Here is a 27,381-nt window from a genome sequence, read left to right as displayed (position 1 = left end):
CCAGCCCATCCCGGAGCCGCCGTGCCGCCCTGGAGCCCGGCCTGTTCCCAGGGATCGTTACCAGGAGCTCCGCGTGTGTTTGGTTGCAAACAGAGCAGCAGCGGGAGCCAGGCGCTCACAGTGTTTGTGTGCCTGCGGTTGCTCAGGCAACTCGGGGCCAGCCAGGAGCTGCCAAACCCTCGGTGGCCGGGCCAGCCCCGGCACAGCCGAGCCCCCTCTGTCCGACCGGGCCGTGAACAAACCAGAGCGGAGCTCAGTGCGGACGGGGTTTATTGCAGAGCCGGGTTACAGCGCGGGCCTGCAGCATCCTTTGGTTTGGGCTTCAGGAAGGGAGCGGGAGCCAACGGGGTTCGGGTCGGAGACCTTTGCCGGTGGCCCGGCGACACCAAATGTCGCGGGTGCATCCCGGGCTGGGCACAAACGGCACGGCAGGCGCCGGGGGGCGGCAGGGCCGGGCCGGGCAGCCCCAGGGGAGGGCAGGAGGCGGCTGCGCTGGAGCTGCTGCGGGTTAAGGCAGGTCCCGGAGGGAGCACAGCGGCGGTGCCCGGTGGGACACGGAGGGCGCCCCGACGGCCGGGGCTGAGGTAGGGCAGGTGTGGGTGCCGGCGGGCAGGGGAGCCCTGAGGAGCGGCGCTGTTAGTGCGGTGTGGGCTGCGGTGACAGCACGGGGGACACGGAGGGGATCACAGCACGGGGGGGGCGGACGCAGCGCTGGGGCAGAGCTCTGGGCCCGGCGATTTCCCCGATCCCCCCAGCGCCGGGGGCCGATCCCGCCAGCCCGGGCCGGCCCCAGCCCCAGCGCAGCCTCCCGGGCCCACTCACGGGCACGTCCCGGGGCTGTGACCGAGCCCCCGGGCCGGGGGCACCACGGGCACCCGTCCCTACTTTTTGACTTTGGCGTCGTAGGTGCCCGCGTTCTTGTAGGCACTGACGTAGCCGCTGGTGTCCACGATGTTCTCCCGGCCGCTCTTGCCCTTGCCCTTGCCGCTCTCGTCGAAGCGCTCCTTGTGGGAGCCCGTGTACTTGGAGGTGTCCGTCAGCCTCTCCACGGCTCCCACTGTCTTGGCTTTCTGCAGTGGGACATGGGAGACAAGAAGATGCTCCATCCCCTTCCTACACAAGTCCCATCCCTTGCCCCACACAAGGTCCTGACCCCCACCAAAGACCCTGCTGTGCCCTATGAGACCCTCAGGTCCCCCCTCACCCAGGGCCATGGGGTCTCCTGGAAAGCATCTGCTCAGTGGGCAGAGCTCCATCCTCCCCTCCTGCTGACCACTCCTGCTCCACAGCCCAGGGGCTCCTCACTCACCGTGACGCCCACATTGATGGGCTCCTTCCCTGCCACCAGCTGGCAGATGGCTTCATAGGCCTCCTCTTTGCTCTTGTCCTTAAACCTCTTGGGGGCCAGCTCCTCCAGCGCCTTCTTGAACTCCTCGTAGTTGATGACACGGGCTGTCTTCCCTCTGCAGGTGCAAAACTCAGGCTGCCACCAGCACGTCTTTGGGTTATGCCTCCAAATGGGATGAGCTGCATCAGAGGGACCCTGACTTTGTCCTACCCTCACCCACTTCTGAAATTCAGCTACAGCTGAATGGGCTGGGCTGGGCACAGCTGGTGCTGAGCTCCAGGAGCTTTCCAGCCACATGCTGCTGGAATCCCTGTTACCAAAAACCAGGGTGCATGGAAGTGTTCTAGGACTAGGTGCTGGTGTCAGGAGAAAAGTGCATCCATCCACATTGCTCCCAGCCTGCCTGGGTTGCCCACCCCACTCTCTCCCCTGGCAGGGATCAATCCTCCAGTCAAATTTGGAAGGACATGCACAGAGCATCTCTCCCCTGAGCTTCTGGTCCTCATCTCTGGGCCAGCACAGCAACCTGCTCTCCTGCACCCCAAAAACCTCCCAGTGCTCAGCTCCATGTTTCCCAACCCAGGAATATGGGAATTCCTGGAGAGAGCACAAGGAGGAAGCAGGTTCTCCACCTGTTTCCACACCCTAGTGTGGAGCATGAAGCATCATTGTGTCTCCAGGGACCCTAAAAGCAGTTCCAGGAGCCTTTCAGCCCTTCAAGCTGCCCCTGTGACTGCCATGGACCAGGATCCTCCCCAAGCTTGGGCGTTGGCTGGCCAGGCTGAGGAAGGGCCACATCACATGGGACAACCCTGAGCACCTTCCTCTACTCTCTGTGGCACCTCCTGAGAGATGGGAACCCGGCAGAGCCAACCAGGCCCACCCCAGTTCTTGGAGTGGGAGCAGGGGCACAATCTCTGCACCAAATCTGAGCCTCCCACCCCCAAATGTGGGTTGATTCATCATTAGGTCTTGCAGAGGCAGCCACACCTCCCCCCTGGAGGTGGGACACTGCAGGACAGCTCCCACAGCTCTGTGACAAGTGGAATGGACAGCCTGGGCACACAGCAGGGGGAGCAGAGCTCTGTGGGGACCCCACGCCCAGACACCCACACCCTGCCCGTGCTGCAGAGGCATCCAAGTCACTTACTTCACCTTGGAGAAGACAATGTCCACGTCGGTGCTGGTGACGCTTTTGCCGTCGGTGACTTTGCAGTCCTTGCACAGCTTGGCCCAGTTCTTGCCGTTCATCTCCTGCCCCGTGGCCTTGGTGTCGCCGTAGATGGCGAATTTGCGGAAGCTCTCCTCCAGGGACGCCACCTCAGCGTTCCCGGCCATGGGGCTGCACAACGGGCCCGGCACACCCAGGCTCCTGCGGGCGGCACGGCAGAGCTCGGCTGGCTGCTCGAGGCCCTCGAGGAGGAGGAGGATGAAGGCTGGCGAGCGTGGAGGCTCCTCAGCAGGATCCGGGTGTTGGCAGCACCTGCGGGCGTGGGGTGAGGGCTGGCAGCAGGCTCGGATGAGCCCCGAGGCCGAAAGCCAAGAACGCGCCTTGGGGAATGGAGGCTGCTGGTGGAGAGCAGTCAGCAGCGAGGCTGCCGGCTCCGGGGCTGGCGGGCAGTGAGAGCATCAGCCTCAGCTCCGGAGTGAGAGCATCAGCCTGTCCCTCGGGAGCCCTCTCCGGGAATGACGCAATGCGTCCGCCTTCCTCCCGCTCGCTCGCACATCGGGAGAAGCGGCCCCGCCGCTGCCTCCAGCCCCACCTCTCCCCTGCCTCCATCCCCTGTGCGGAGCTGCAGCACCCCGGCCGTGACTGCCCCGGGGCTGGGCCAAGCGTGATGCCCTGCAGGGAGACAAGCAGCCAACAAGTCTCTGTTCCCGTGGTGGCACTGTTGCTGCTGCTGTCCCATCCCCGCTCGCCATCGCCTCGCCAGCCTCGCCCCGGCGGCTCAGCATCCCTCACCCACAGCATCTCGGCCGGGACTGGGCACGGCCATATCTGGGGAGCTCCAGCACGCAGGGGGTTCTCCGACACCCCGAGGGGCAGAGCGGGTGCCTCGCCCGGTGGGTGCCTGGGCAAGAGAGGCTGGCGTGGGGCTCCAGATCCTCGGCGAGGACCGGGGAGTGGTCCCTGAGACCGTCGCTAGGGAGGATGGGCGTTGCCTGGCGACCGTCGCTAAGGAGGCGCGGCGGGGCGGGGATGCCGCCGGTCCCCTCCCGGCCTGGTCCCCCCGCGGGCTCCGCAGCCCCGGCCCCGCACGGCCCCGCAGCGGCACCCGGGGCTCTCCTGCCCGCCTGGGAGGTCCCTGCGGGTGCCGGGGCAGCGGCGACCCCCGCCCGCCCTCCCCCCGGGTTTCCCCGCTCCCTCCCTCCCCGTGCAGCGGCCCCGGGCCGGGCACCGCAGGGGTGCGGGGGTCCCGGGGTCCCGGTCGCTCGGTCTCACCTCCCGGTCACCGCTCCCCTCCCGGCGCCGCGCTCTGAGGCGGGCGGGGGCGGCCCCGCCGCCTGTTTAAGGCGCCGCCATGGGGACGGGAGGGGCCGGGCACGGCGGGAGCGCCCTCGGGGCGGGGACAGGAGCCCGGGCCGCGCACCCGGACCAGCTCTGGACCCTCCACGAGCCCATGAAGCCTCTCTGCTTCCCCCTGAGACCCGACCGGCACCTGACCCGGCTTTCCTGCACCCCACAAGGTCTCTCCATCACCCTACAAAGCTCCAGCGTTGTCCCACAAGGTCCTTTAGCACCCCCCGGGGCCCCACCATAAACCCACGAGGTCTGTCCCCCATCCCCTCAGCACAGGCTCCCCCTGGCACCCCGGCTGTGCTTTACCCTGCAGCCCTTTCCCCTGCCCCACACAATCACCATGTCCCCCGTAGAGGAACGCTGCCCGGGCTGAGCAGACAATGCCAGCCCCTCTGGTGTGACCGTGGTGAGCACCTGTGACCCGGTGGGACACCCCTGGGGCAGCCCCATGCCAGCACTGCCCACCCTGGCAGCCTGGAGCAGACCGCAGCAGGGCTCCCAGTGGGTGCTGAGAGCTGAGGCAGTACCCAAATATTGTGGTTGCCATGGAGCCCCAGCACAAGCCACATCTCTTACTCACTGCCCCACCTCAGCTGTTTGCCCAGAGCCTGCTTTGATCCCCGTGCCCTCCTGGCATCGCTCAGGGGTGCAGGACATTGTGGGTGATCAGCTGCAGCACCAGCAGGAGCTGTGCAAGCCAGGACACACAGTGTGAGATTTGCTGCTGCCTTGGGGGTCCTGAGGACAAATCAGCAGCTTTGGGGACTGGGAAGTGCCTCAAACAGTCTTTGGCACCCTGTGCTCTGTCTGCCCCGCTCCCTGTGCAGAGAAGCTGCAGGTTAAGGTACCCCCATGGCTGAGCTGCCCCAGGGCATCAGTTCTGCTTGTGCACCCAGAGCATTTTGCTGTGGGGCACAGCCCCAGTGACAACCTCCCCCGCTTGGCTGAGGGGTACCTGTTCTCTCCTGGGACACTGCTGCCTGTTCTTGATTGGACAAAGCCATGAGCAGCCCACTCACACTGATTCTCTCTTGGATTGGGGTCTGGAGACCTCCAGAGGTAACCAGCAGCCAGCTCTGGGAGTCTGGGATCACCAACTTTACCTCTCACTTCAGGGGTGAGTGCCAGGGCTGGTGCCAGAGGCCCCAGGTGTGTCACAGCCCCTGGCCCCTTTGGGTGGGCCCAGCTGGTCACACACACAAAGGACCCCACTTTATTATTCCCTCAACCAACCCTGTGACCCCTCAAGAGCTGCTCTTTCCCAGCCCAGCCAGAGTGGCAAGGACATCCTGGAGGGGACAGTCCAGAGAGGGAAGGGCAAGTGTGGAGGCTCACCTGATGCCAGAGCCAGGCAGATCCCTCCAAGTGTTTTTCCTCTCTCTGGATTGTCCTGGTAGAGCTCAGACATGGCCAGAGAGCCTGGGGGCTGCATGGAGCAGGCGGCACCAGGAGGACTCTCCTGGTCACACATTCTTCCTGCTCCTCATACAATGTGAAAGCAGGTTCCAAAGTGCAGAGGTCAGAGCTGACAGTGCCTGGCTGTGAAGTGGGAATTTTAACCAGCCTTTCTGCAGGCCAGCAAGGACCCAGGGGTGTGATCCCACCTGCCGGAGGTGGGGAGGAGCTGTACTCTCTGTTTTAAGGGCAAGGGAATAACTGCTGCCACACAGAGGAGGGTGGTTAGGTCCTGATGAAGGTACAGCCTCATTCTTAGCTTGCCCTGCAGCTCCCCACCAAAGCAGGTGTCTGGCTCTGCTTCCAGCTGACAGCTCCAGGTAACATCAGGTGGAGCACCCAGCAAGGCTTGGCAGCTGTGGGCAGCGTGGGAGCCTGGATGTTCCGAGCCAGCAGCAGGTGGAAAAGGAGCAGGACATGTGGGCAGCTCCTGTGTAGGAGCTTCAGCTGCTGCTGGGGCTGCAGAGCCAAGGAGCCGAGCAATGGCACACAGGAAGGGGAGAGCCGGCTAAGGAAGGGGGCGCTGAGCCGCGGCTGCTGAGCTGCCCACGGGCTCGGGTTGAGCAGGTCGGATTTCGGTTCCTGAGGGCTGGGGTTTGTTGTGCGTTTGCTGTCACCATGACAGCCCTGTTGGGATGGAGCGTGGTCCTTGGCCGGCTCTCACTGTTCCTCACGCAGCCCGGAAAAGGAAGCCCGGGAGGAGGCCGTGACTTGGTCCGCAGCCCGCGGCACATCACAGGAGCTGTGCACGGAGGTGCACAGCTCCTGTGATGTGATGGAGGAGCAGGCACACGGCTCAGGGCTCAGCTCGCCGGGGCCTTTCCCTTCTACCCAAGGTCAGGACGTTCCCAGGCTGTGTCCTGCCCCAGGGACACAAGGAGCCGAATTCTGCAGCGCTCACCCCGGACACAGCGGGGCTCACACACAGCTGCAGCCCCGAGGTGCGGGCTCGGCCGCTTCCTGCTGAGCCTGCGTCCCTGTCCCCACCTCACACAGAGCTCGGGGTGCTGTGACTGCTCCGGGGGCAGCCCAGAGCTTGCTCGAGGGCACAAGCACAACCTCCGAGCTCACCCCCATCCTCTGCCCCTCGCTTCCCCCAGGCTGGGCACCGCAGCCCCCCGGGACTCATCCCGTTCCAGGAATGAGCTCTGGCTCGGCCGTGTCTGGGGTGGGATGAGGTTATGCGGGAGCGCCGCTTCTCCAGCGCGAGTTGCTACAAAACAGAGGGAAGTGTTTCGGAGGTTGTGCAATATGTACACGGTCACCCCAGCAACAGCGTGTCCACAAGGCATTAGCGGGGCTTAGCTGCGGCTGCTGAGCGCGGGGGGGACCGGGCCGGGCCGTGCCGTGCCGGGTGTGCCACCGAGCACCAGCTGCGGGCGTGCCATGCACGGCTCTGGGCACGGGAGAGGGGGCAAAGCTCCATCCCCCGGCAGGAATTTCCTTTTGCCCACCCTGCAGCTCAAGGCAGCTCATTGAGATGCTCTCAGGACGTGTAGAAAGCAGTGCAGGAACAGAGTCCTACAAAATCATTTCCCAAAGGAAGGGCCCCTTGACTTCAAAGAGGAAACAAAGCAACTTGAGCCCGGCTCAAAGATTAAAGGAACCACGACGTGCATCCCGTGCCAAGGTGGAGGCTTGGCGCAGGCACTGCGGGGCCTGGCACAGCTGCCAGACAGCAGCCAGGGACCATGACATGATTTCAGAGGATTATGGAATGCTGTCATCCTGCAAATCATTGCTTCTTCCTAATAGAAAGCCACAGTGTCTTGTAGTGGAAACAGCTGGTCCAGGGCACTGCCTCCAGCTGGCGGGAGAGTTCACACCCTGGCAAAAACCTTTTATTTATTTATGCTGGAGAAAGTGCTTGAGGATGTCACACCTCAATTTGTCTGCAGTGATGGGGAGCTGAAGCATCAGGACTTCTGCTGTCAGGACCTTAACCCAGCTTTCTTATGGCCTTGGGCTGCAGCCTGTGGTCATTGCAACCCTCTGGTGCTGAGCCCAGGACTGCTCTGCCCATGCTGGACTCTGCAGCAGAACCCCAATGTGACCTGTTCCTTCTGCTTGCTGCCACAGGTCTGCTATGGACATTCCTCATGCAGAGCAGCAGAAATGCCATTGGCACTTGAACCTGCAGGGTATCAACATTAAAGGCCCAAGAGGACAAAAGCAAGGTTGGGAAGGAGAGTCCAGGAGCCAGAACTGTCTCAGCCTCACCATTTTCACTCTTGGGTGCTCACTGTGCATCTTCAACAGCACTCTTTGGATATGGCTGTGGCAAAAACATAAACCCCAGGCAGTTTCAATCACCACTTGGCACACATAATCCTCCTGCTGCCCTTGAGGTTTGGGAGATCAGAGTCCAACCCTGGCAGTGCTGGGAGCCCATCCTGCTGGAGCCTGGCTCTTGGCTCAGGACCCAGCTGCTCCAAGGCACAGCCTTGCATGTTTGGCAGTCTTGAGTTATTCAGCAGAGTGGAGCAAATGCTCCAGCTGAAGGCAACAGAAGGATGTGCCTGCACATCTGATAGCCCAGGAAACCCAGCTCCCCTCAGCCCAAAGAGCACAGCAGCCTTTCTGCAGCACAAGGCAGAGCTGGCTGGGCTCCCTTTCTCTGGTGCTCCAGCACAAAGACCAGGCTGGGGTACACAGCTCAGGGAGAAAATGGTCTGGTCCCTACCCCTCAGGGAAGACTCCCATCTAACACCCAAAAGGCCCTGTGGAGAAGGGACTGCTGTCACCCCCACATCAATTACAGTGCTGAGCCCTTTTGGGACTGCAGAGGCTCAGGGAGAAGTGAACCCAAACAGCCTGGGGATCATAAACAGGGCAGAGCCAGCAACTGCTGCAAAAGAAAGGAGGAAACTATTTAGCAAAGAATATAGAAAATTTTATTGTGGCCAGAGCTACCAAAGAGCTCCATACATGATTTTGGGACAGATTCTGCATGGGCAGAGTAAGAAAACACACCAGGTCTGCTCAGAGGCACCTGCTGAAGAGGAATTACCAATGCTTTCTGGTGGAGGGGCAGCTGGCCTTGGAAAACCATGAGCCCAGCATTGCTGCAGGACACAGTTTCCTTGGATGACAGCAGACATGAGGAGAAACAACAGGAAGGGCTTTGTCTAAGTGGAGCCGTAGGTGAGCAATGCCCTGGTCTCTCTCACCCAGTGCCATGTCTGCTGGTCCACACTCACCTGCTTTCCCAGGGGTCACACTGCCAGAGGGCACCACTGGCCACAGCAGGCAGGGAAGCTGCAAGGAGTGTGACCACAGGCCAGCCCCTCCTGCAAACTGAGACAAAATGACTTCAACAACTACATGAGACTTGACTTTTTCTGATGAACAGATGGGGTAAATTGATGAAGAGTCAAAGCTCCTCATCCCACTTCTTCCAGGAGACAAAAATCACACAAGAGAAGAGTGGTAAGGCAGCCCTTTAAAACACTCCCAGGTCTTTCTCTCAGGCTAGACTCTCCCATCAAGGCTGTGAGTCCAGCCTGCCTGTCCCGTGTTGACTGTGCCCAAAGAGCCTTTGGCCCCAGATCCCTGTCCTGCTCAATTCCAAGGAATGCTTGCAGACTGAGGGAGAACAGCTTACCTTGGCTCTCACAGCACCATGCTTTGTCCTGTCCTTCCTTAACCTGCACCCATCATAGGCTGCAGAAAGGTCAGTTGTGCCTTCCATGCATCAAAACATTTTGAGGGGTGATGAAGACTCCCCTGGCTTCCTTTTCTTTGCTGGTGCACCTGTCTGCTCACAGCACCAGCAGTGTGCTGTGCTGGGATGTGCCTGGAAATGTGCATCCAGCCATGCCAGTGCTGCTGCTCAGGGCTGTGCCAAATCCTGTCAGACATGACTGCTGAGATCAGCTGGCTGCTAGGCAGACTGGACTTGCTGAAGGCCCAGCCTCAGCACTCAGCCAGGAACGTGGAACAGGGCATGCTGCCTGGGGAAGCCACGAGGGCAAGGAGAGCAGAGGTGCTGTAGGATGGCAGCCCAGACAGCTCTCTGCAGCTCACCCCCAGCACAGGCTGCTGTGGCTCCAGGCACTGGCCATGTGCCCCACTGTCTGCTGTGGGACCTTTTTGCATCACACACACACCAGGCTTGGCTGTGGGCTAATACAGATCTGGCAGCCCAGGAATTGCAAAGGTTTCAGGGCCTTCTGTATCCCAAAACTTCTGATGAGAACACTGCAGCGTGGGGCCCCCCAGACTGCTGGGAAGGGGGAGCAGGTGAAGCTATGCTGCCTTCCAGAGAAGATGCTGGTGGTGGGTTTGGCTTGAGGGTGCACAGTGGAAAGCGGTATAAGGGATGGGGCAATCCTGAGGTTACTCCCTGGCCACCTGCTGAAGCCCCTGAGCATGATCCAATGACAGGGAGTAGGCAGATGGAAATACAGCTTTCAGGGAGCAGGGAATGCAGAGGTGCAGCCTTGTTCTTCCCCTTACACTCTGCTGGGAACTTACTGCAGTACCAGTATGCAGAGGGCCAAGAGGGGTTGGCCCTTCCCAGGCAAAGTTGAGCTCTCATGAGCAACAAATCTACCTCAGGTTTGCCACCTTGCTGCCTCCTGCCTTTGGCTGAGCATGAGAAATGTCCCACTGCAGCCTGACAGCACGTGCACAGTGAGGGTGAGTCCTGCAGGGCTCCACCCAGCACTAATGCTGCTCCCAAAGGCCATGGCTTTGGAAGGATGGTCCCTAGGCCGCCGTGGTGCTTGTCCTTATGTCCTTTGAGCACGGATCCTGTGTGCCCACATGCTGCTTGCTGGTGCATTTTCTGTGGTCAGGCTCTGACGTGCTCTCACTGGGCTGGGGCTGAGAGACAAGAGGTTCTCCACTGCTCTTACTTACAAACACTGCAGGAATCTTAGAAAAAAGCTCCAGGTCTCGTTCCACGTGTCTGTCCTGCTGGCAGCTTCTCCTTTTGACCTTGTGCTCAGAATACAGATTCTTCTTCCTGACTCCTCTGGGATTGTCTGTGGACAAGGGAGAATGTTGAGAGTTGCCTGAGTTATTCTTAGGAGGCCCTTGAAGGACTGGGCTCCCAAGGCAAATCTGAGCCACAGGAATCTCATCCATGGACTCAGCAGACTGTGAGTGATAGTGAGCTGGGGGTGCTGCTGCCTGGATGAGGCCCATGCTGCTGGGGGACACAGCAGCTCTCAGAGGAAAAGCTGGCACTAAGAGCTGAAGCCTGTGGGAAGGTGAGGTGGCAGCAGCCATGGCTGGGAGCTCTGCAGATGGAAATAAAGGGAGAAGAAACCTTAAGGAGAGAGAGATCCCTCAGCCCCACAAAGACATCAACAAGCCCAGGAACTCTGCTCTGGCTGATGCACTAGTGTTAAAGCAAATCATACATGTATTTATGCAAGATTCAGCAGAGGAGCTGACTGGTGCACTCTCACCTGATGGGGGATCTGGGAAGGAGAGCTGAGGTGTAGCATGTGCTTTAGATCCACTGTCCATTGCAGAGGAAGAAACTTTCTGCACTTTCTTTCTTCTTTTCTTCTGCTGCTGTGAAAGCAAGTAGCCCAAGAGAAGGGAAGTCACTCACCAGCCCAAAGTAATGAGATGTATTTTTTGTTACCTCTTTTTAATTCTTCCTACTTTGAATAACAAGCACTAGGCATAACCAAAGTCCAAGAATATTTTACCAATAAAGACTGAGATACAACAAAGCAGTAACAGAGAACAGGGATTTAATAACACACTCCCACATTATCTGCATACAGTGACTCTCTCTGTGTAGGTACCTTGAAGCTGTTGTCTCATACAGCTGGGGGTTGTATGAGACACTGGCCACTTGCATTTGTAAAGCCAAACTAGAAGAGGGAACCAAAACTCACAGGGCACAGGATGTCCCAAGAAAGGGACAGTCCTTGTCCCAAATACAGTATAGATGAAAATGAATTTTTCTTACCATCTAGATGGCAAGACTGATTAATAAGCTTGGAGGAAAGAGGAAAAGCAGCACCACTTGCCATCTAAGCAAGAGGAGAGAGCATCTGGATGCAGATACCTGAATATCAGGAGCCCAGTCTGAGACTTTGGAGAGCTGTTCCATACACTCCAGCTCCACATCCACACACACCATCTTCCCCTGGGAAACTGCTTTATTTGAACATTTAAACTGTTGGATTTTGCTCCACAGAAACACACAGAGCTTCTTACATCAACAAAGCAGCACAGTCAGAGTCACTGAGCTGCACTGGGGCAGCAAGGCACTGGATTACAGCTGTGTTACAGCTGTGAGCTTATGAGGGGACTGGAGGACAGCTCTGATCATGCCTGTGAGCAGGGACAGGAGAAGATCACCTGGATTTGGTGACTGCAGGGCACAGCCACACTCACTGAGGGAAGGCAGAGCCTGTGTGAGCAGGGCAAGCACAACCTGCTCTAGAGTGAGCATGCCTGAGCACCTGGGTGGGTTGTGAGCAGCAGGTTTGGTGTGTGCCAAATCCTCCTTACCTGAGAAGGGGCCACAGAGTGAAGAGATGGGGACTCAGGGGATGAGCTCTGCTTGGGGTCACCTTCTTGGTTATGGACATAGAGCTTTGGAAAGCTAAAAACACAGCAGACACACAAGGTGATTCCCTAAGGCAGGACTTAAGTCTGATGCCCTCTTTGCCTGCACACACAGATCAGGCTGATCACAGCCTCCCCTGCCTTACACAGCATTCCCAGCAAAACTGCAGGGGAACTTCTGCATAATTGTGCAAAATAAGAAGGAAATCCCCAGGGACACAAGTTAACAGGAAAAGACTAATTAAGAGTCAAGGATTCTGTTTTCCCATGAGTGCTTGCCTGTGTTATAAATTTGTAACTGTTGTGATGCATTTCTTCACAACCTGAAGTCATGTAATTATAATGAGCTCAATAGAGGAGTTACAGGAGAAATCAGCCAGCCTTAAAGTAATTTTAATATAAAACAACTAATAGAAAGCAGTTTGCTATAAAATATTTAATATGAAACAGCCTAAATAGAATATTCTAGGACAGATATTTTCCCAGGAGAGGGAAGGAAAGTATTCCTGAAGGTATCTACCCTCCTGAAACTCAAAGATTTCACCATGCCTTGCTCAAAACACTGGTGCTCCCTATCTTTCTAAGTACTTTTGTCTCAGGGCCCATCAGTGACCTTGACAGCAATTTCCCATTCACCACACATGGAGAATCTTTTCCTTGTCTTTTCTCACCTTTTTCCTGCAGTTGCTGTTGAGAATTCTTCTACTCGAATTCCAGGGTCTGTATAGCCAGGATTACCTGACAATAACTCTGCTTCCTGGAAAAAACAAAACAAACAACATCTTCAGAATAATACAGACACAGAGGGGAGAAGAGGGATTTTTATTATAGATGTACTCTTTCTCCTTATGCCAGATATCTTTTGTCCTTATTGGTAGCACAGCAGGAAACTGCAGCTTAAGAAGATTGAAAACCTAAGATTGGCACAATTAGAAGTCTTTGATTAATTTGTTTAGTCCAGTCAGTATTTCATATGACTCAAAACCAAATCACACTTACAGAGATCAGCTTAGTCATTTCTTGGGAGCACATTCAAAATACCACTTAAAGCTTCCATTAGTTACACAGTCCAATCTGAGGAGCTCTGCAGTGAATGCAAAAAATGTCCTTTAAATGCAAAATGGAGGTGAGGAGAATGGAAGCATTAAATATACAGGAAAAACATAAAGTGTTTTCTATTTCTTGTGTGACCCTGCGTGGTTAAGACCTGCTGATTTTTAAAAATGAGTGTGATGTATTGTTTATTTGCCTCAGGTATGGATGAGCTCAGACTAATGACAGTTGAACTTGAAAACTGCATATTTTCAGAAACATTAAAAGAATAAGTCTCCTAAATCCAAGTGCTGCATTACAGGAAAGGACCCCAGTTCTCCCTCAAAAGCACCCAGTTAGGATGGTCAGAGTACCAAGGGATGAAGAGTATGAAGCCCTGTTATCAAAAAAAAGATAAACCATGCTCAGAAGGACCTGGTCACCACGAATCAGCTGCTTTTAAACTTAAATAATCATTAAGATAACTTCTTCATAAGTGTTTCACTGTGCAGTGACTATAAAGATATTTTAAAGTAACTTTTAGGTTAAGATAGAAGGATTTAAACTGTGATAGGCATTAGCTTCAAAAATAGCTAAAAGAAGCTCATGAAGATCTTTTTTTCTGAAGAGCCTCATCAGCAAATTTGAGAAAATGAAGTCAAAGTTGGACACGGCACAAATGAGCTCCTGAGAGATCCAGGGCCTCTGCACTTGAACAAATTCATAAACAATCAACAAAAGAGCAGAGCAGTGAGAAGCCTGGTGATGACACTCCCTGATGTCAGGCATTAAAAATGAAAGCCAGCCGCAAAGAGCTGCGGAAGATCTTTGCAATATTGAATTACAGGGTGCTAAAATGGCACAAAAAATCAATATTGCTAGAGGTAAAGATGGACAGTGAAGCATGTGGGAAAAGCAGTTTAAACTTTAAATACAAAGCAACAGTTTCTGAACTGGAAAAGAACCCATGGAGCTGCACATTCAGTGACAGCCAAAAAATCATTTCAGATGTTAGGAATAAAAAGGCAAATAAAAAGAGAAAAAAAAAATCAGCTATTTTGTAGGTGGTAACATAAAATCTAAAGGGAATTGGTTTAGAAATCAAAACTATGCCTTTCTGATTTAAAAATTTATCCAAATGCAAGATTAATAATCTGCAGAAATTTACTACATGTATTTCAATTGGAACTTGTAACTCAAGTCACATCATCACTCATCACCAACAAAGTGTGCACAATGTCTCCTCAAGCTCCTTGGGACATTTACAATCAGATTTACATTCAGGCCTCATGCACCTGAGTCACAAGGGAAGGAGACCAGACACAGTCTTGTGTCACTGTGAGTGTAGAGGCAGGACATGCAGGTCTTTTCAGAGGGAAGCAGCTCATGGCTGAAATAAGCTGCAGCAGGAGACATCCCCCTGCACAGAACAACTGAAAACAATCAGGACTCAATGTCCACAGCACATAAACAGGACTGCAGGACTGGCATTTCAAGGGAGCTTAATAAATGATTCATCTTGAGAATAACATGGACAATTTCTTTCCAAGCAGGGAATGAAAGAGCCTTTTTAAATCCATTTTGTTCATTTCAGCCTTCTATAAATAATGTAGACCCAAACCAGTCACATAAATGAAAGTAAAGCATTAGAGTTGACTATGAAAACAAATGAGACTCAATCAGTAGAAAATACAATGTTCCCTCAGAGTGTGACACAGCCACAGCACAGATCCCAAGCCTCCCTCTGCTCCCAGGCATCTAGCAGGAGAATCAGAATCCTTCCTCTGCAGCATCAAGACAAGGCAGCCTTTGCAGCTGGGCTGTCAGGATTCAGCTGCTGCTCCTGCTGGAAGCAGACTGCTGGGCTGACACACTGCCCAAGTTCTGCCCCTGTGCAAATCCTGGCCACGCTCACCCACTGCCACCTGTGACCACCCCAAGGTCCATGGTTTACAATCCCAGGATGGATTCAGCTCCCACTGCAGCTGCCCTTATCAACCACTTCAGGGTCAGGAGTGCCCTGAAGTGCTGTCTGCCTGGAGGGAAGCAGAACTGAACAGGAAAAAAGAGTTCTTGTCCCAAGGAAGTTGAGTCTGTTGCAAGTGTTGAGGCTGAGAGTGAAGACTAAGTTTATCTTAGATCAACATTGGAAGAAAGCAACAATTCTGAAAGTGTAAGGGAAGCTGAGTTTAAAATCTGTGTTTAGTATTTAAAATCAAACCCCACCAACCTGAATCAGTTTCCAAAGCAAGTTCAAAGCTTTAGGAATATGAGAAGAATTACATCCCAGCTGGCCTCATATGAAAGCCAGCTCCCTGGCATGAAGGCAATTATGCATTAAAGCACAGGGTTTGGTTTAGTTTATATTTCTTTAGACTGCAAATGACTACAGAAAAAATGGTTACTTGCACATCCTGCTTTAGGTATGGTAATAGAAGCAAAGGCTCAACGTGTCCAACTGTTCTGCATTTTTTGTGACATCTGAACCACTTAAATGTGCAAAATTAGGGCTCTTATTTTGTAGATCCTACAAGTACATAAGAATCCTTTACCCTGAACAAGAATCCTTTAACTTGAACATAGCTGAAGACTTAACCACAGACCAACATGGAGAACTGAAGCCAAAACCAACACCCAAGCCTGAATAAGGCTCAAAAACAAGCATTAAAGGGGAAATGCATGTTTCTTCTTAGTCCCTAAAATGAATGAGCAGTTCAGACAAAAGTGGGAAGAGGATGATTTCCATTTTATGCTTACAACATGTTGGATCAATTACAAAGGGTTGCAGTGTTCAAGCTAAAGAAGGCTGTATTCAACACAGCTTACAAAAGGCAAGTCACTTGGTGTCCTCCTACTCCAATCTGTTTGTTTGTGTTTATCTCTGGTTGCTATGTAAGAAACAAGGAAAATCTAGTGGGTTAACATTTTTCTTAACAATGTTACTGGGCATCATCCAGTCTTTCTTGTTCCCCAAGGTCCTAACTGCAGTCCTGAAACATCAAACTCCTTTTCACCCTGCTCTTTCCATGCTTGCTGCTTCAAATTAACCATATTCACACATATCTAGATAACAACCAGTGCAGACAGGAGAACAACACAGGACAGGAGAATGCCAACATCCCAAAAGGGCACACACACATAAAGTCCACCCCTGTTTAAATACATTTTCAGTATCAACTAAAATTGAATAACTACATTATTAGAGCTAATGCTTTATTATTGTTTTAATCTTCATAGTAAGCAAAGCTCTGTGAAACAAAGTGCCAAATATTTTTGTTGGTATGGAAACCTCTGTTTAAACTGAAAGTTCAACTTTTCCAAAACAGTAAAAAATATATATGAAAAGCTAGGGACTTCATATTATAGAAAAGTGAATGAGCTCACTTTCCCCTTTGCTTTGATAGGGAAGAACTATGGATGAATCCAGAGACATCCCAGTATCTCTACAGAGAATACTTGGATGAAGCTTGTATTTAATTAATTTCTTATTTCATATAAAACTGTTTGTATAGTAGCTAACTTACTTGCATAAAATGACAAATTATACATGACTAAGAATCACAGAATAATTTAGATTAGGAAGAATTTTTGGAAATTTCTGTTTAAGCCCCTGCTGAAGTCAGTAAAGAATATGTTCAGTCAAAATTTGAGTTAATCCAATAATTTATCAAAATAAATTACACTGAACCTCTCAATTCAGAGCCTGATACACTTGCCTCAGCAGAGCCTTAACAGCATTTAAGAGCTTGTAGAACTCTTTTTACAGAGATATAGATCAACATCATGCTAATAACAAGGACCCTTATCATTATACAGACTCATTTCAAAGAAAAGCAGATATATGGGTAATTTCTGAAAAACTGGTGTCCTTTTCATTTTTAAGATGGTTAAATTACTGCTGCTCAGTGATTAGCCCCAGTTTCCCCAGCCCTAGAGCCTGTCTCATTCGAAGCCATGACACCAGGCCCCAAGATGTGCAGTGCCACCCAAACAGATGGTCCTGTCCTTTTCAGGGAAAGGATTCTTCCCTCTCTTCAGTCACTTTCCTTTGTGCTGAGCCAGGCATTTATGTGACTGCTTGGTGAACCAAATGGGAGGGAGCTAGGCCAGCTCAACTGTTTTTTTAATAAAGTTTATTGTTACTCAGATGAGTTCCCCCACCCTGTCCTAATGAACAGCTGTGCTGGCAGAAGAGAGGAGATAGTGCAGGGCCCAAAACAAGTGGTGGAGGAAGAGAGTGGGTGGGATTGATTCCTTTGAAAGCACTGCTTGCTTATACCTAAAGTGTTCATGGAATTACAGGCCTTGCACTCTTTCACATCCTACTCAACTCCATCAAAGTACCAAGTCTTATCTCTGGCAGCTGCCTTTAAAATATGGAGCACAAGAAAGTGAAGCAAAGTTTACACAGCAAACAAACAAGGCTGGTTTTGGGAAATGGGCTGAAAAGTAGGATGAGTACCTGACTGGGTCTCACTTGGGAGGAACAGGACTCCTGTTTCTTGTCCACCTTGTCTGGCTGCTGCTGGGGACGCTGCTGCAGGATGTACTCATACGTAGTCAGCTTGTGCCACACTGAAAGGGAAGAAAGAGACCTGTCAGCACAGGAAAGGCCCCTCCCTGACTGCACTTACACAAACAGGCTGGATAACTATACCATCAATTAGTAACTATAAACATGAAGAAACTGATAATCCAAGCCAAATTAGCTGTGCACTGTACATCCTACTATATCCTTTATTGTCACCATCACAATGCTTTCTTATAGTCCTGCTACTCTAAAGTGTCCTAGAATGGTACAGCCTTCTTTACTGTAGTCATTTGTTCAGTTCATTTCAGGGCAAATCCATTATTCTTGTCTAAGAGGTTTAAGATCTGCACTGTACAAACAGCTCAGTGAGCAATCAGAAGGTATTGCAGAAGGTGGTGCTAAATGGAGAGAAGAAATGGAGCAGGTTAGAGTGTCCTGCAGTGATTGAGACACTTAATGTGCAAACCAGTGAGCATCAAATGCACAGCTTGCCTCGTGCCAAACAGATGTGCCCAGAGTTCCCATGTCCCTGACTTTATGAGCTCTACAGGTGCCCATGCAAACACATCTGCTTCCAGGAATGACCAAAAGCATGTGACACTTCTGAGCAACTTGGTTTCTGCATGAGACCCAAAGGAGTCCAAAAAGCAGACGTTCTTCCTGTAATGACCTTAAGTATTTTTAGAGAATAAACCCAGAAAGGAATGCTGAAGGGTTTTAGTGCACAGCCTGATGGTTATTCCTCCTCTTTACGGAAGCACAGCAGTTAAAGCAGATGCCTAAGATCAGCTGAACTAAAATCCTCCCTCTGCCTGAAGACATTTACATCACTGATATCTTACCTCTCAATACCATGCCCTGAACACAGGACTACTTCACAGAAAAGTGGAGGAGAATCACCTTATGAATAAATAAAAATCACCTCCTTATGAAGGAATCACAATCACCTTATGAACAAATAAAAAATCAGGAACCATTCAGCCAAGAGAGAACACAGAGATGAATGTGAGTCTGCAGCCAAGTGATTGCTAAACAGGGACAGTGCAGGGTGCTGGCAAGTGCTCCTAGAATGGCACCCTTGGCTTTCTTTGAAAAACAGAATGTTGCTTCATAAGCAAAGGCCTATTAACCATTTTTAATTTGGATCTTGTTGGTTTCTGAATACTTACAGTGCAACTTTTAAAATATTTTAATAGAGCTATTTAGTTGAAATACTGCTTTTTTTTCCCAGAAAACACTGTAGCACATAATATGCAAAATATAATCAGTCTGTGAGTAACCCTATATGCTTTCCTATATTCCCTACTCTTTTTTCTTTTTATTATTTTTATTATTCTTATTCTACTTTTATTCTAATGTATTTTTATTATAATGTAATAATGTTGCTAATTGTAATTAGCAACAATTCTGTTTTCACGTAAGATGGAAGATAAAGATTTAAAATTGGGCCAAAAGTAGAAGTTAATTTGGATCAAAATTTATTCTGAATGAGGAAAAGGAATCACCCTTAGACAAGAGCAGCAAAATCTCCCCCAAGCCCAGAGCACAACTAGTGGCACACACAGAGATTTCTGTCAGTCAGATAATGCAGGTCATTATCTCGGGTAGGGAGCACCCTCTTGTGGAAGCTGCACACAAGGACAGGATAACTACTAGGATTAAACAGAATAATCCTTTTTCATTCAGGAGAAACCTCCCTGGACCTTTGTTATGCTTTTAGTCTTTAAAAAGTGCTAGAACAACCTTTCAAACCTCCAGGCAGTGCCATTAACCCAGAAAAGCCAATTGTCAATTCTGCCAAGGAAGTGAAATTGCAGCATGCCCAAACTTCAGACAAGCTCAAAGAGGCTGTAGAAGAAAATGATGGTCAGTGTCCTCACTGGGTGCACTGTCCATGCCAGCTGGGAACACTCCCCTATCAAACACTACACTTCAGCAGTGTAACTATTTTGCTTCTGGAGCTGTGCTGGTTTGTGCTGACCTAGTTTGTGTTGGCAGCTGCAGGTCTGTTAACTGAGAACCTGAAAATCCATCCAAGGATCCTCTGTAACCTCTGTCCTCACTTCTCTTCAACCACATCCCTTCTTTCCTACTTCTGGCACCACCAACCACTGCAAATGTAAGATCTTTCCCTATCATGACTTTCATTAGCAGCCAAAAAGCATTGGCTTAATTGTAGATGATGGCTTAAAAAAGTTTTTGATGCTCATTTCTACATAAACAAACACAAATATCCTTTCTTGCCAGAGCAACAAGCAGATCTAAAGAGAAGCCTTTCTGAAAGCCTCTTTCTCTGAATTCCACAAATCTTCTTGTATCAATACGGTACATTTTCCATAAATTCCAAAAATTTCCTTAACCTGGATGGCAGTGCTCCAATCAGAAATTCAGCTCCGTGCATCCACATTTCTCTGGGGTAAGGGAAAAATACAGGCTCTTTCACACAACAGAAGTACTGGGGAGCACTGTGAGGAGACTCACAAAGGCCATATGGGGGGTTAAGCTGAAGCTGCCATCGCTGGCACCAAGCTGGGATTGACCAGTTCATCCCACTTGGCCTCTCCAGTACCCTACCATGTGCTTTCAGTTTCAGGATAACATAGCTTAAACATGGCTGCAGAGGCCCAACAGAAGCCCCACATTACACAAGCACTGATAAGCCTACCTGCTACAGGGGGGAATTCAGAAATACAATGTTAAATCCAAATTTTACACAATGGGTGCATATTAGTGACAAGGAGGAACACCCAGTGAATGCAGGATGAGCAGAAGATGAGCAAAAATGAAATGGGGATATAGATGACAGGAACAAAACACCTACAGAGATAGATGTGAAAGGTCAAGAGGTGGCCCAGCAAGATCATGGTCACTAGGCTCAGAAGAATGAAAATCCCAGCTGTCACCAAAATGGCAGGTGCCCGAGTCTCAACAGGAGATGCAGGAAGAAACACAAACCAGCGGTCCAAGTGGTTCCTCAAAGCTGTAAAACAGAGTTGGGGATAAGTAGATTGCCCAGGTATGAATTATCTCTAAATAAACTTTACAGCTGGAAATTCTGTTAACTCAAAAGTAGCTGCAGACCCATTGTGCACTGGAGGTCTAAGAAATCCAGTGTCTGCAGGGCTTTTAGGAAGAGCAATTAGCTCTGTAAGGAAAGACATTCCATCCAGCTGAGCAGAGATACTCCAACAGAAATATAACATGGAAGCAGTAAGGAATGGAGCTCCTCCTCAGTGGAAGAGCTGACAGAATCCAAACCCTCATCAAGACATGCTGGCAGATCCCCAGGATGCTGATGTGGAGCACTGCAGTACCATCGAAGTGCTGGTCAGAGCGAAGCACCATGGGGTCCACGAAGAACTCCACAAAGACGTAGAAAGCGACGAGCAGCAGAAGCCCCAGGCCCAGAATGGCAGAGAGCACACTGTTCAAAAAGAGCCTGCCAGGAAAGGGAGAGCTCTCAGTGCCTTCAATAACATCACACACACAAATCAATATCCCAGCCTCTAATAAACAAAGATAGAGACAGCTATCTCAAATTACTGTCAGGCTTTCTTACACTTCTGATAGATACTGGTGAACAGCTTTACTTATTAATTGTTACTCTGAGGGACTAAACTGTGACCCTTTAGTGCAACCATGGTTACAAAAAAACAGTCAAGTATATCTAGGACAGACAAAGAGCTCCCTTGCACAAAATCTGAAGTGTAGTGTGTGTCAAAGGCAAATCCCTTCCCAATCTGCTTCACCAGCCATCAGTGTAACACAGCACCCAGGAACAACACCACTTTGCTTTCCGTGGGGTTTAAGTGCAGGAAAGTAAATTAAGAAGCATCAGTGACAGTCTCCTTATTCTTATCTCAGACCTGGCATGGATTAGAGGTCCCTATATGCTGCTGTGACTCCTGCCAACTGGCAAGTCTTGTAGGGAAAGCACATGATCTGGATGCAGGTTGTTTCAAATTGGAACAGCACCATCATGGTTCCATTCCTACTTCAGCTTTCAGAAGCACTAAGGACACTCAATTAACATCCTGTAAGCTCTTCCCAATACCAAATAACAATTCTACGTTCTCTGTTTTTACTTAGAGATGTTCAGTTACAACATTCTAAGTTTAGGAATTTTATCCCTGGTTATTTGAATGATTATGCTTGTATTTTCCATCTAGTTTTCTCATGACTGATTCTTCAGCCAGGGGATAAAAGAAAAGTGGTTCTGCAAGTCTAAGTACAGACTGGACTGAGATACAGGAGAACCCTGGAAAGAGAAGAAACCACATTATTGATGCAGAGTTGTGCTTCTGCCACAGTGCCAAGCTCTTACCAGTAATTCCTCTCTCCCACACAGTTGTTGAGCCATTTGCAGTGATGATCAAAGCCACACACACACTTGTTGCAAGTTCCACAGTGCTTTGACTTGGCACTCCTGCCAAGGAAAGGGTGGCATTAGCATGGCAGCACCAGCTCATTACTGTGACTTTTCAGTGACTGAAACCCAGGGGGATACAGCAGCAGAGATCCTGATAACAGTGAGTAAACCTTCTGCATCAGGAGTACTTCATCTCCCTAACTTATCTGTCACTGCTGCACCACAATCCCAAAATTCGCCTTTCAAGGCACTGCATTATTTTTAATTTGGAGACTGTTGAATTCTTATTTGAATCCCTTCAGCAATTCTACAGAGCTTGGTGTTAATGCCTGCCCTCCAAGCATTTCCTGCAACTGGCCAGCATCCAGCCAGAGACAAGCACACGCACACACACATACACTACTTACACACTGATAGGTGTAACACCAACACCCAGGGAACATGGCACACTACAGCCTTCTCCACACAACATGAGCAATGAAATAAAACACAGAACCCTGTGTGCACATTTGACAGAAGGCCCCTACCCAACTACCTGAACCCTGCCACAGCATGAAGCTTAACTTGCACTGTAGCAGCTCAGGGGCTCAATTTCAAATCTTATAGTCTGACATTAAGGACTAATGGTGAAGTGCAATGGTGAAGAAGACAGGGCAGGAGAAAGAAGAGCTACTTACACATCCACATCACAGACATGGCAGTGATGGTTCTCAATGACATGGGCGTGTTGGTTACGGTTGAAGGTGGCCAGAGGCCCCAGATAGTTTTTTTCTCGCACGTTTGCATCCGCAGGATCAATGGAAACTGCAGTAAGATGAACAACTAAATGGTAGATAAAACACACTCCTGGACACTGAAGTACACAGTTAAGGATTTAACATGTCTTTTAATCCTTAATACACAAACCCCACACAGATGAAAAATTTGCAGCATAGAATTAGAAATTGCTATATAACTGATTGCAGCACATTAATCTGAGCTTTATCAATAGAGATGTTTGCCTTGTAGTAAATATCCCTGGAAAAAGACAACTAAATCTACAGGAACATCCCTCCTCATTATATACTACTCTGCCTTGCAGAAGTGCCTTTCCTAGCACAGAATATCTTCCAAAGTTACCTGTACTCACCAGAATCTGAGCCCAAGTACAGGCTGCTGACACAGGTCCAAGTTTCTCAGTCCATACAACCTTCTTGGAAAGGAGTGCACATGCCCTTTCACTGCACCAGACTTTCAAGAAAAAAAGGTCACATCAAGGAAGTAGTATTGATTACCTTGCTTTCCTTTTCCTTAGAATCCCAGGGAAGAGGAGCACACCTTTAAAGCAGGCTCCTACAAAGGATCCAGGGTTTGTTCATTGTTTCTATACACCCAGATGTGCACATCATTGATCATACTAAGACCTACAGAAAATAGATCAGTTTAGTAAGTTAAAAAAGGAGGCCTCTGAGAGGTCCAGCTCACTGGAGCTCTGATGGCTGATGAAGCAGATTGGAAAGGGATTTGCCTTTGACACAAAAGAGACATTAGTGCTTTATTAACTGGAAGTAAAACTTGTGGAAATATTAATCTGTTGAATTAAGAGTAACTTTAGATTGCATTAAGATATTTGGTAGACAAATTCACAAGGTTTGAACTGTGATAATATCAAGGACTTGAGCAAGCTAAGTAGATGTTAATTATATTAATGTCTAAATCTTGCAGGTGTGAAAACTATAACAATAATAAGCAAAATCATCCCAAACATATCCAAGACTTAGAGGCATCTGTGTCAGATGTACAAATGGTGTAAGTGCACACCCCATCCCTTTAGAACAAGGTCTGGTCTTGAGGAATTTCCTTCCCTGGGCACAGGTGATAGCACAGTGGCACTGGGAGTACTGGGAGCACTGGGATCACTCCCCAGCTGCTGCAGGCTGAACAAGCCAAGGGTCCTCAGCTGCTTCTCCTTCCACTGTCTTTGTTAGCTGTGTACTAAACTGCTGCTCCAGACTGTCCCATAAGAGACCTCTCCCCTGAGGTTCACACCACACCACCTTGTGTGCCACTCCCAGATTTCCTCCTGAACACAGGAGAGTGCCCAGGGAGGAGATCCACTGTGAGCCACCACAAGCAACCCCTGATCCAACCATGAGCATGCCAAGCTGCCTTGCATGACTCACCCAGCCAGCACTGAGAGGTGGGGCTGCCATTTACAACAAGGACGTTTCAGGAGGGGCTTTTTTGTATGACTACCCTCAAACCCTGCAGCATAGTTGAAGAAGAATAATATAAAGCAAAGGAAATACACAGGCAGAAGCAAGCAGGCAGCAGAAGAGCATTGGAGGCAAAGGCAGTAACCTTAATGGAGAGTGATGAAGCAGAACATCAGTGACCTAAAGTGAGGATCTCAAAGCAACTGTTTTTTTATAATCAGGAGATATCCAAGATGATGGTGACAGTTCAGAGAAACATTCTGGCTCAGGTGCTTCTCTCCTATGCTGTCTGTGCTACCCAACAAGGGCTGTGCGCTACCAAACCCTCAGGGACAGTTTGTACCAGCCCTGCTCCCCTCTCCATCCAAGGATACGATGTAACCCGCGGGCAGCCAGTGGCGGGGCAGGAGGGGAACCAGGATCCCAAAGCCAACCAGAGCAAAGAACAGGAACAGCAGCCAGGCAAGGACCTGGAACAGGTGCAGGGGCCAGCTCCAGCCATTTCTTCGAGCGCGTTGGATCTTCACCTCAGGGACAGCTTCGCCCAAATCCTCTGGAGCTATCTTATTGTGGGGTTTATTGCAGATATTCATCTACAGAAATCAAAAATGGAAAACAAAAGGATGTGAAATAAAAGTGCTGTGACTGAGCCCTGGTGCTGGAGAGATGCTCCAAGGCAGACAAAATGATGGCACACGTGAAGAGAAACAGCTCTGAGCTCAGAAGCAATTTCTCCTTTTTTATGGTGGACTATTAGATGCTGCTTTTCACTTGCCATAGGGCCAGGAGAGTTTCTAACAACAGAGGGTTGGGCTGCTCTGCTTCACAGAAAACTTGAGCTAGCAGGGAGAGCAAACCAGGCAGCAGATCAAGGGCAGCATCACAAAGCCAGCAAGCACAAAGGAGCTCTGCTGGACCTGAGCTGACTCAAGGTACCTCTGCACCACTCCCACCCTTCCTTAGTAACTAAAGAGGATTGAAATTAACATCTAACACGACAAACAACTTCAATTAGTCTGATTAACGTGCACAGGAGAGAGATGAAAGAAAAGGAGGAGGTCTCTGGCTCACTTGTGGTATTTTTGATAATGGCTCCAGTGCCAGAACAATTCCACGGGGCTGGAAGAGAGCAAGCACAGCAACTGCTGAAAGAATGAGCAGGGGAATTCCAACTTTGGTATGCCAACAGCCCTTCAGTCCCTGGTGAAGGGCTGGAAATGTCTTTTGGGGTCACCTGGTAGAGGAGTGGGTAAGAATAGCAGAGAATGTAATTTACGGTCACCAGCACAATCTTATCAACACGTAGGCTGGAATAAAAATTTCCAAACTTCAACCTTTGAAGTAATTAGTAATATCTGCCTGCCTTCACCACTGAAGTTGCTACCTTGCAACTGGCTCATCTCTGATTGGTAATCTAAATCATTACCAATCATGTCATCCTTTTCTCATTAGGCTGCTGAAAACTTGCTCGTGCATCACTTTGAGCTACCTGTTACAAAACCCACAGTGGGTATGCCTGGCGTGCCCTTATACCCAGCTCCAGAAAACACTGAATATAAAAACCAGCATGGAATCACTATCAGGATAGTCAGAGAGAGAAGCACCGGGACGCAAGGGAGCCAGGGCTGGGTCAGCGTTTTCCCGGGCAGCCGCTTTGGTGAGAGCCGTGTAGACCCCCCCCCGCACCCCACCACCTCCCACCCCTCACCTTCTTCCCGCAGAAGCGGTGGAGAGCGGCCCCGGCCCCGCCTCATGCCCGGGCAGGGCGCGGGGCCCCCGGCCGAGGCCTCCACGGCAGCTCCCGGCGCCTCCGTGGGCCTCGGGCCGCTGCGCCCGTCGCCATGGCAACGGCTACGGCGGTGCGCAGGGGACAAAGCGCGCCGGGCGCGATCGTTCCTACGCGAGATTTCGTCCTGCATCAGCCTCGGGATGAGGTCGTGTCACACCCGGGGAATCTCTGTCTGCGACACTCCCCAGCCTTCCAAGCGGCGACATTCCATACAGATGGGGCTGGAGATGCCCAGTGAGCCAGAGGTGGAGGCTGGTTGGGAGCTAAAGCCGTCCCACTCCTGGAAAATTCCATTCCCTGTCATATCAACTAGTCTTTATGGCATGAAAATGTAGTATTTTTATTGATATATATATAAAATCAGATTTACACTGTGACATAATGAGGTTGCAGAATTCTACTGGGGAGTTTGGAATTTTACTGGAGGCCTTGCAGTGGTTTGTGCTTAAGTAAAAGAAAGTAAAGGATATGGAATTAAGGATTGCTTTATCAGTGAAGGATAAAGGATACCATAAAGGATACCCCTGGACAACCAGGATAACATAGCATTTGATGGATTTGAAACCCTCCTAGCATCGTCTGTCATCAGCAATTCCAGCAAGATGGATTCCAGGGATTCCTGGATCGTGGAATCATGGATTATCCTGAGTTAGAAGGGATTCACAAGGAACATCAAGTCCAACTCCTTACCCTGCACAGGCTACCCCAAAAATCACACCATGTGTCTGAGAGCATTGTCCAAATGCTTCCTGAAGTCTGGCAGGTTTGGTGCTGCAAACATTTCATTTCAGTGCATCCCCAGACAAGCAGCAAGAACACTGGGAAAACAGAATCAGAGGAGCAGTAAGGCTGGAAAAGAACTCTAAAGATCATTGAGTCCACCCACTAACCCAGCACTGCCATGTTCACCATTAACCCTTGTCCCCAGGTACCACATCCACACCTCCTATGAGCACTTCCAGGGAAGATGATTTCACCACTGCCTGGGCAGCCTGCCTCAGCGCCTGGCCACCTTTTCTATGAAGAAATTTTCCCTAATATCCAAGTTAAACCCCTACTGGCACAACCTGAGGCCCCTTCCTCTTGTCCTGTCATTTGTTACCTGGGAGAAGAACCCGATCCCCCCTGGCTCACCCTCCTGTGAGGAAGTTGTTGAGTGATAAGGTCCCCTCTGAGCCTCCTTTTCCCCAGGCTGAGCCCTCCCAACTCCCTCATTAGCTCCTCACCAGACTTGTGTTTCCCCATCTCCACTGCCTTTCTCTGGGCTCGCCACAACACCTCCATGTCCTTCTTGTAGTGACCTTTGCAAACTTTTATTATCATTAGCAGTCAGTGATGTGGCTGTTAGTGCCTAGTCCAACTGTACCTGAAGGTTTCAAGGGTAGAAGAAAACCTGCGCAAAAAACCCAGGTTGTTTTGCCCATTTTGGCTGGGACACCTCATGTGCAGGGATAAATATTTACCCCGTAATTCCCTTCTTTTCATCCCAGCCCGCTGCCGCAGTGGGCACGGGCCAGCTGAGGGTTAGGGTGACGCAGAGCTCCTGGCCTGGCATGGCATGGCATGGCATGGCATGGCATGGCATGGCATGGGATGGCACGGCA

At 50.5% G+C, this 27,381-nt stretch overlaps 2 protein-coding genes across 4 annotated transcripts; both read right to left on the bottom strand.

Moving 5' to 3' along the window:
- Positions 1–438: 438 nt before the first annotated feature.
- On the bottom strand, positions 439–3,813 carry TPPP3 (tubulin polymerization promoting protein family member 3). The gene is made up of 4 exons (XM_054269363.1): positions 3,792–3,813; positions 2,499–2,831; positions 1,310–1,463; positions 439–1,070 (listed from the first exon to the last, which is right to left on the bottom strand). The coding sequence occupies exons 2-4, from the start codon at positions 2,684–2,686 to the stop codon at positions 882–884; spliced, it is 531 nt and encodes a 176-aa protein (XP_054125338.1). The 5' UTR covers positions 2,687–2,831; positions 3,792–3,813; the 3' UTR covers positions 439–881.
- A 5,509-nt stretch (positions 3,814–9,322) lies between these two features.
- ZDHHC1 (zinc finger DHHC-type containing 1) lies at positions 9,323–25,795 on the bottom strand. 3 transcript variants are annotated; one of them, XM_054269360.1, is made up of 11 exons: positions 25,697–25,795; positions 24,363–24,581; positions 22,471–22,646; positions 21,749–21,850; positions 20,739–20,863; positions 20,246–20,404; positions 17,356–17,468; positions 12,533–12,618; positions 11,805–11,898; positions 10,742–10,850; positions 9,323–10,312 (listed from the first exon to the last, which is right to left on the bottom strand). In XM_054269360.1, the coding sequence occupies exons 2-11, from the start codon at positions 24,579–24,581 to the stop codon at positions 10,035–10,037; spliced, it is 1,461 nt and encodes a 486-aa protein (XP_054125335.1). In that variant the 5' UTR covers positions 25,697–25,795; the 3' UTR covers positions 9,323–10,034. The 3 variants fall into 3 exon arrangements, with proteins under 3 accessions (XP_054125335.1, XP_054125336.1, XP_054125337.1); XM_054269361.1 differs by having other exon boundaries at positions 10,742–10,847; XM_054269362.1 differs by having other exon boundaries at positions 17,371–17,468.
- Between the last annotated feature and the right edge of the window lie 1,586 nt (positions 25,796–27,381).

The sequence above is a fragment of the Melozone crissalis genome, unplaced genomic scaffold (assembly GCF_028551555.1).
Source record: "Melozone crissalis strain CALT ecotype California unplaced genomic scaffold, PUWL_Pcris_2 ptg000007l_1, whole genome shotgun sequence".
In the NCBI taxonomy this organism is placed as follows: Eukaryota; Metazoa; Chordata; class Aves; order Passeriformes; family Passerellidae; genus Melozone; species Melozone crissalis.
Note: the sequence above shows the minus strand (reverse complement) of the source record. Positions and strands in the feature narration are given on the sequence as shown.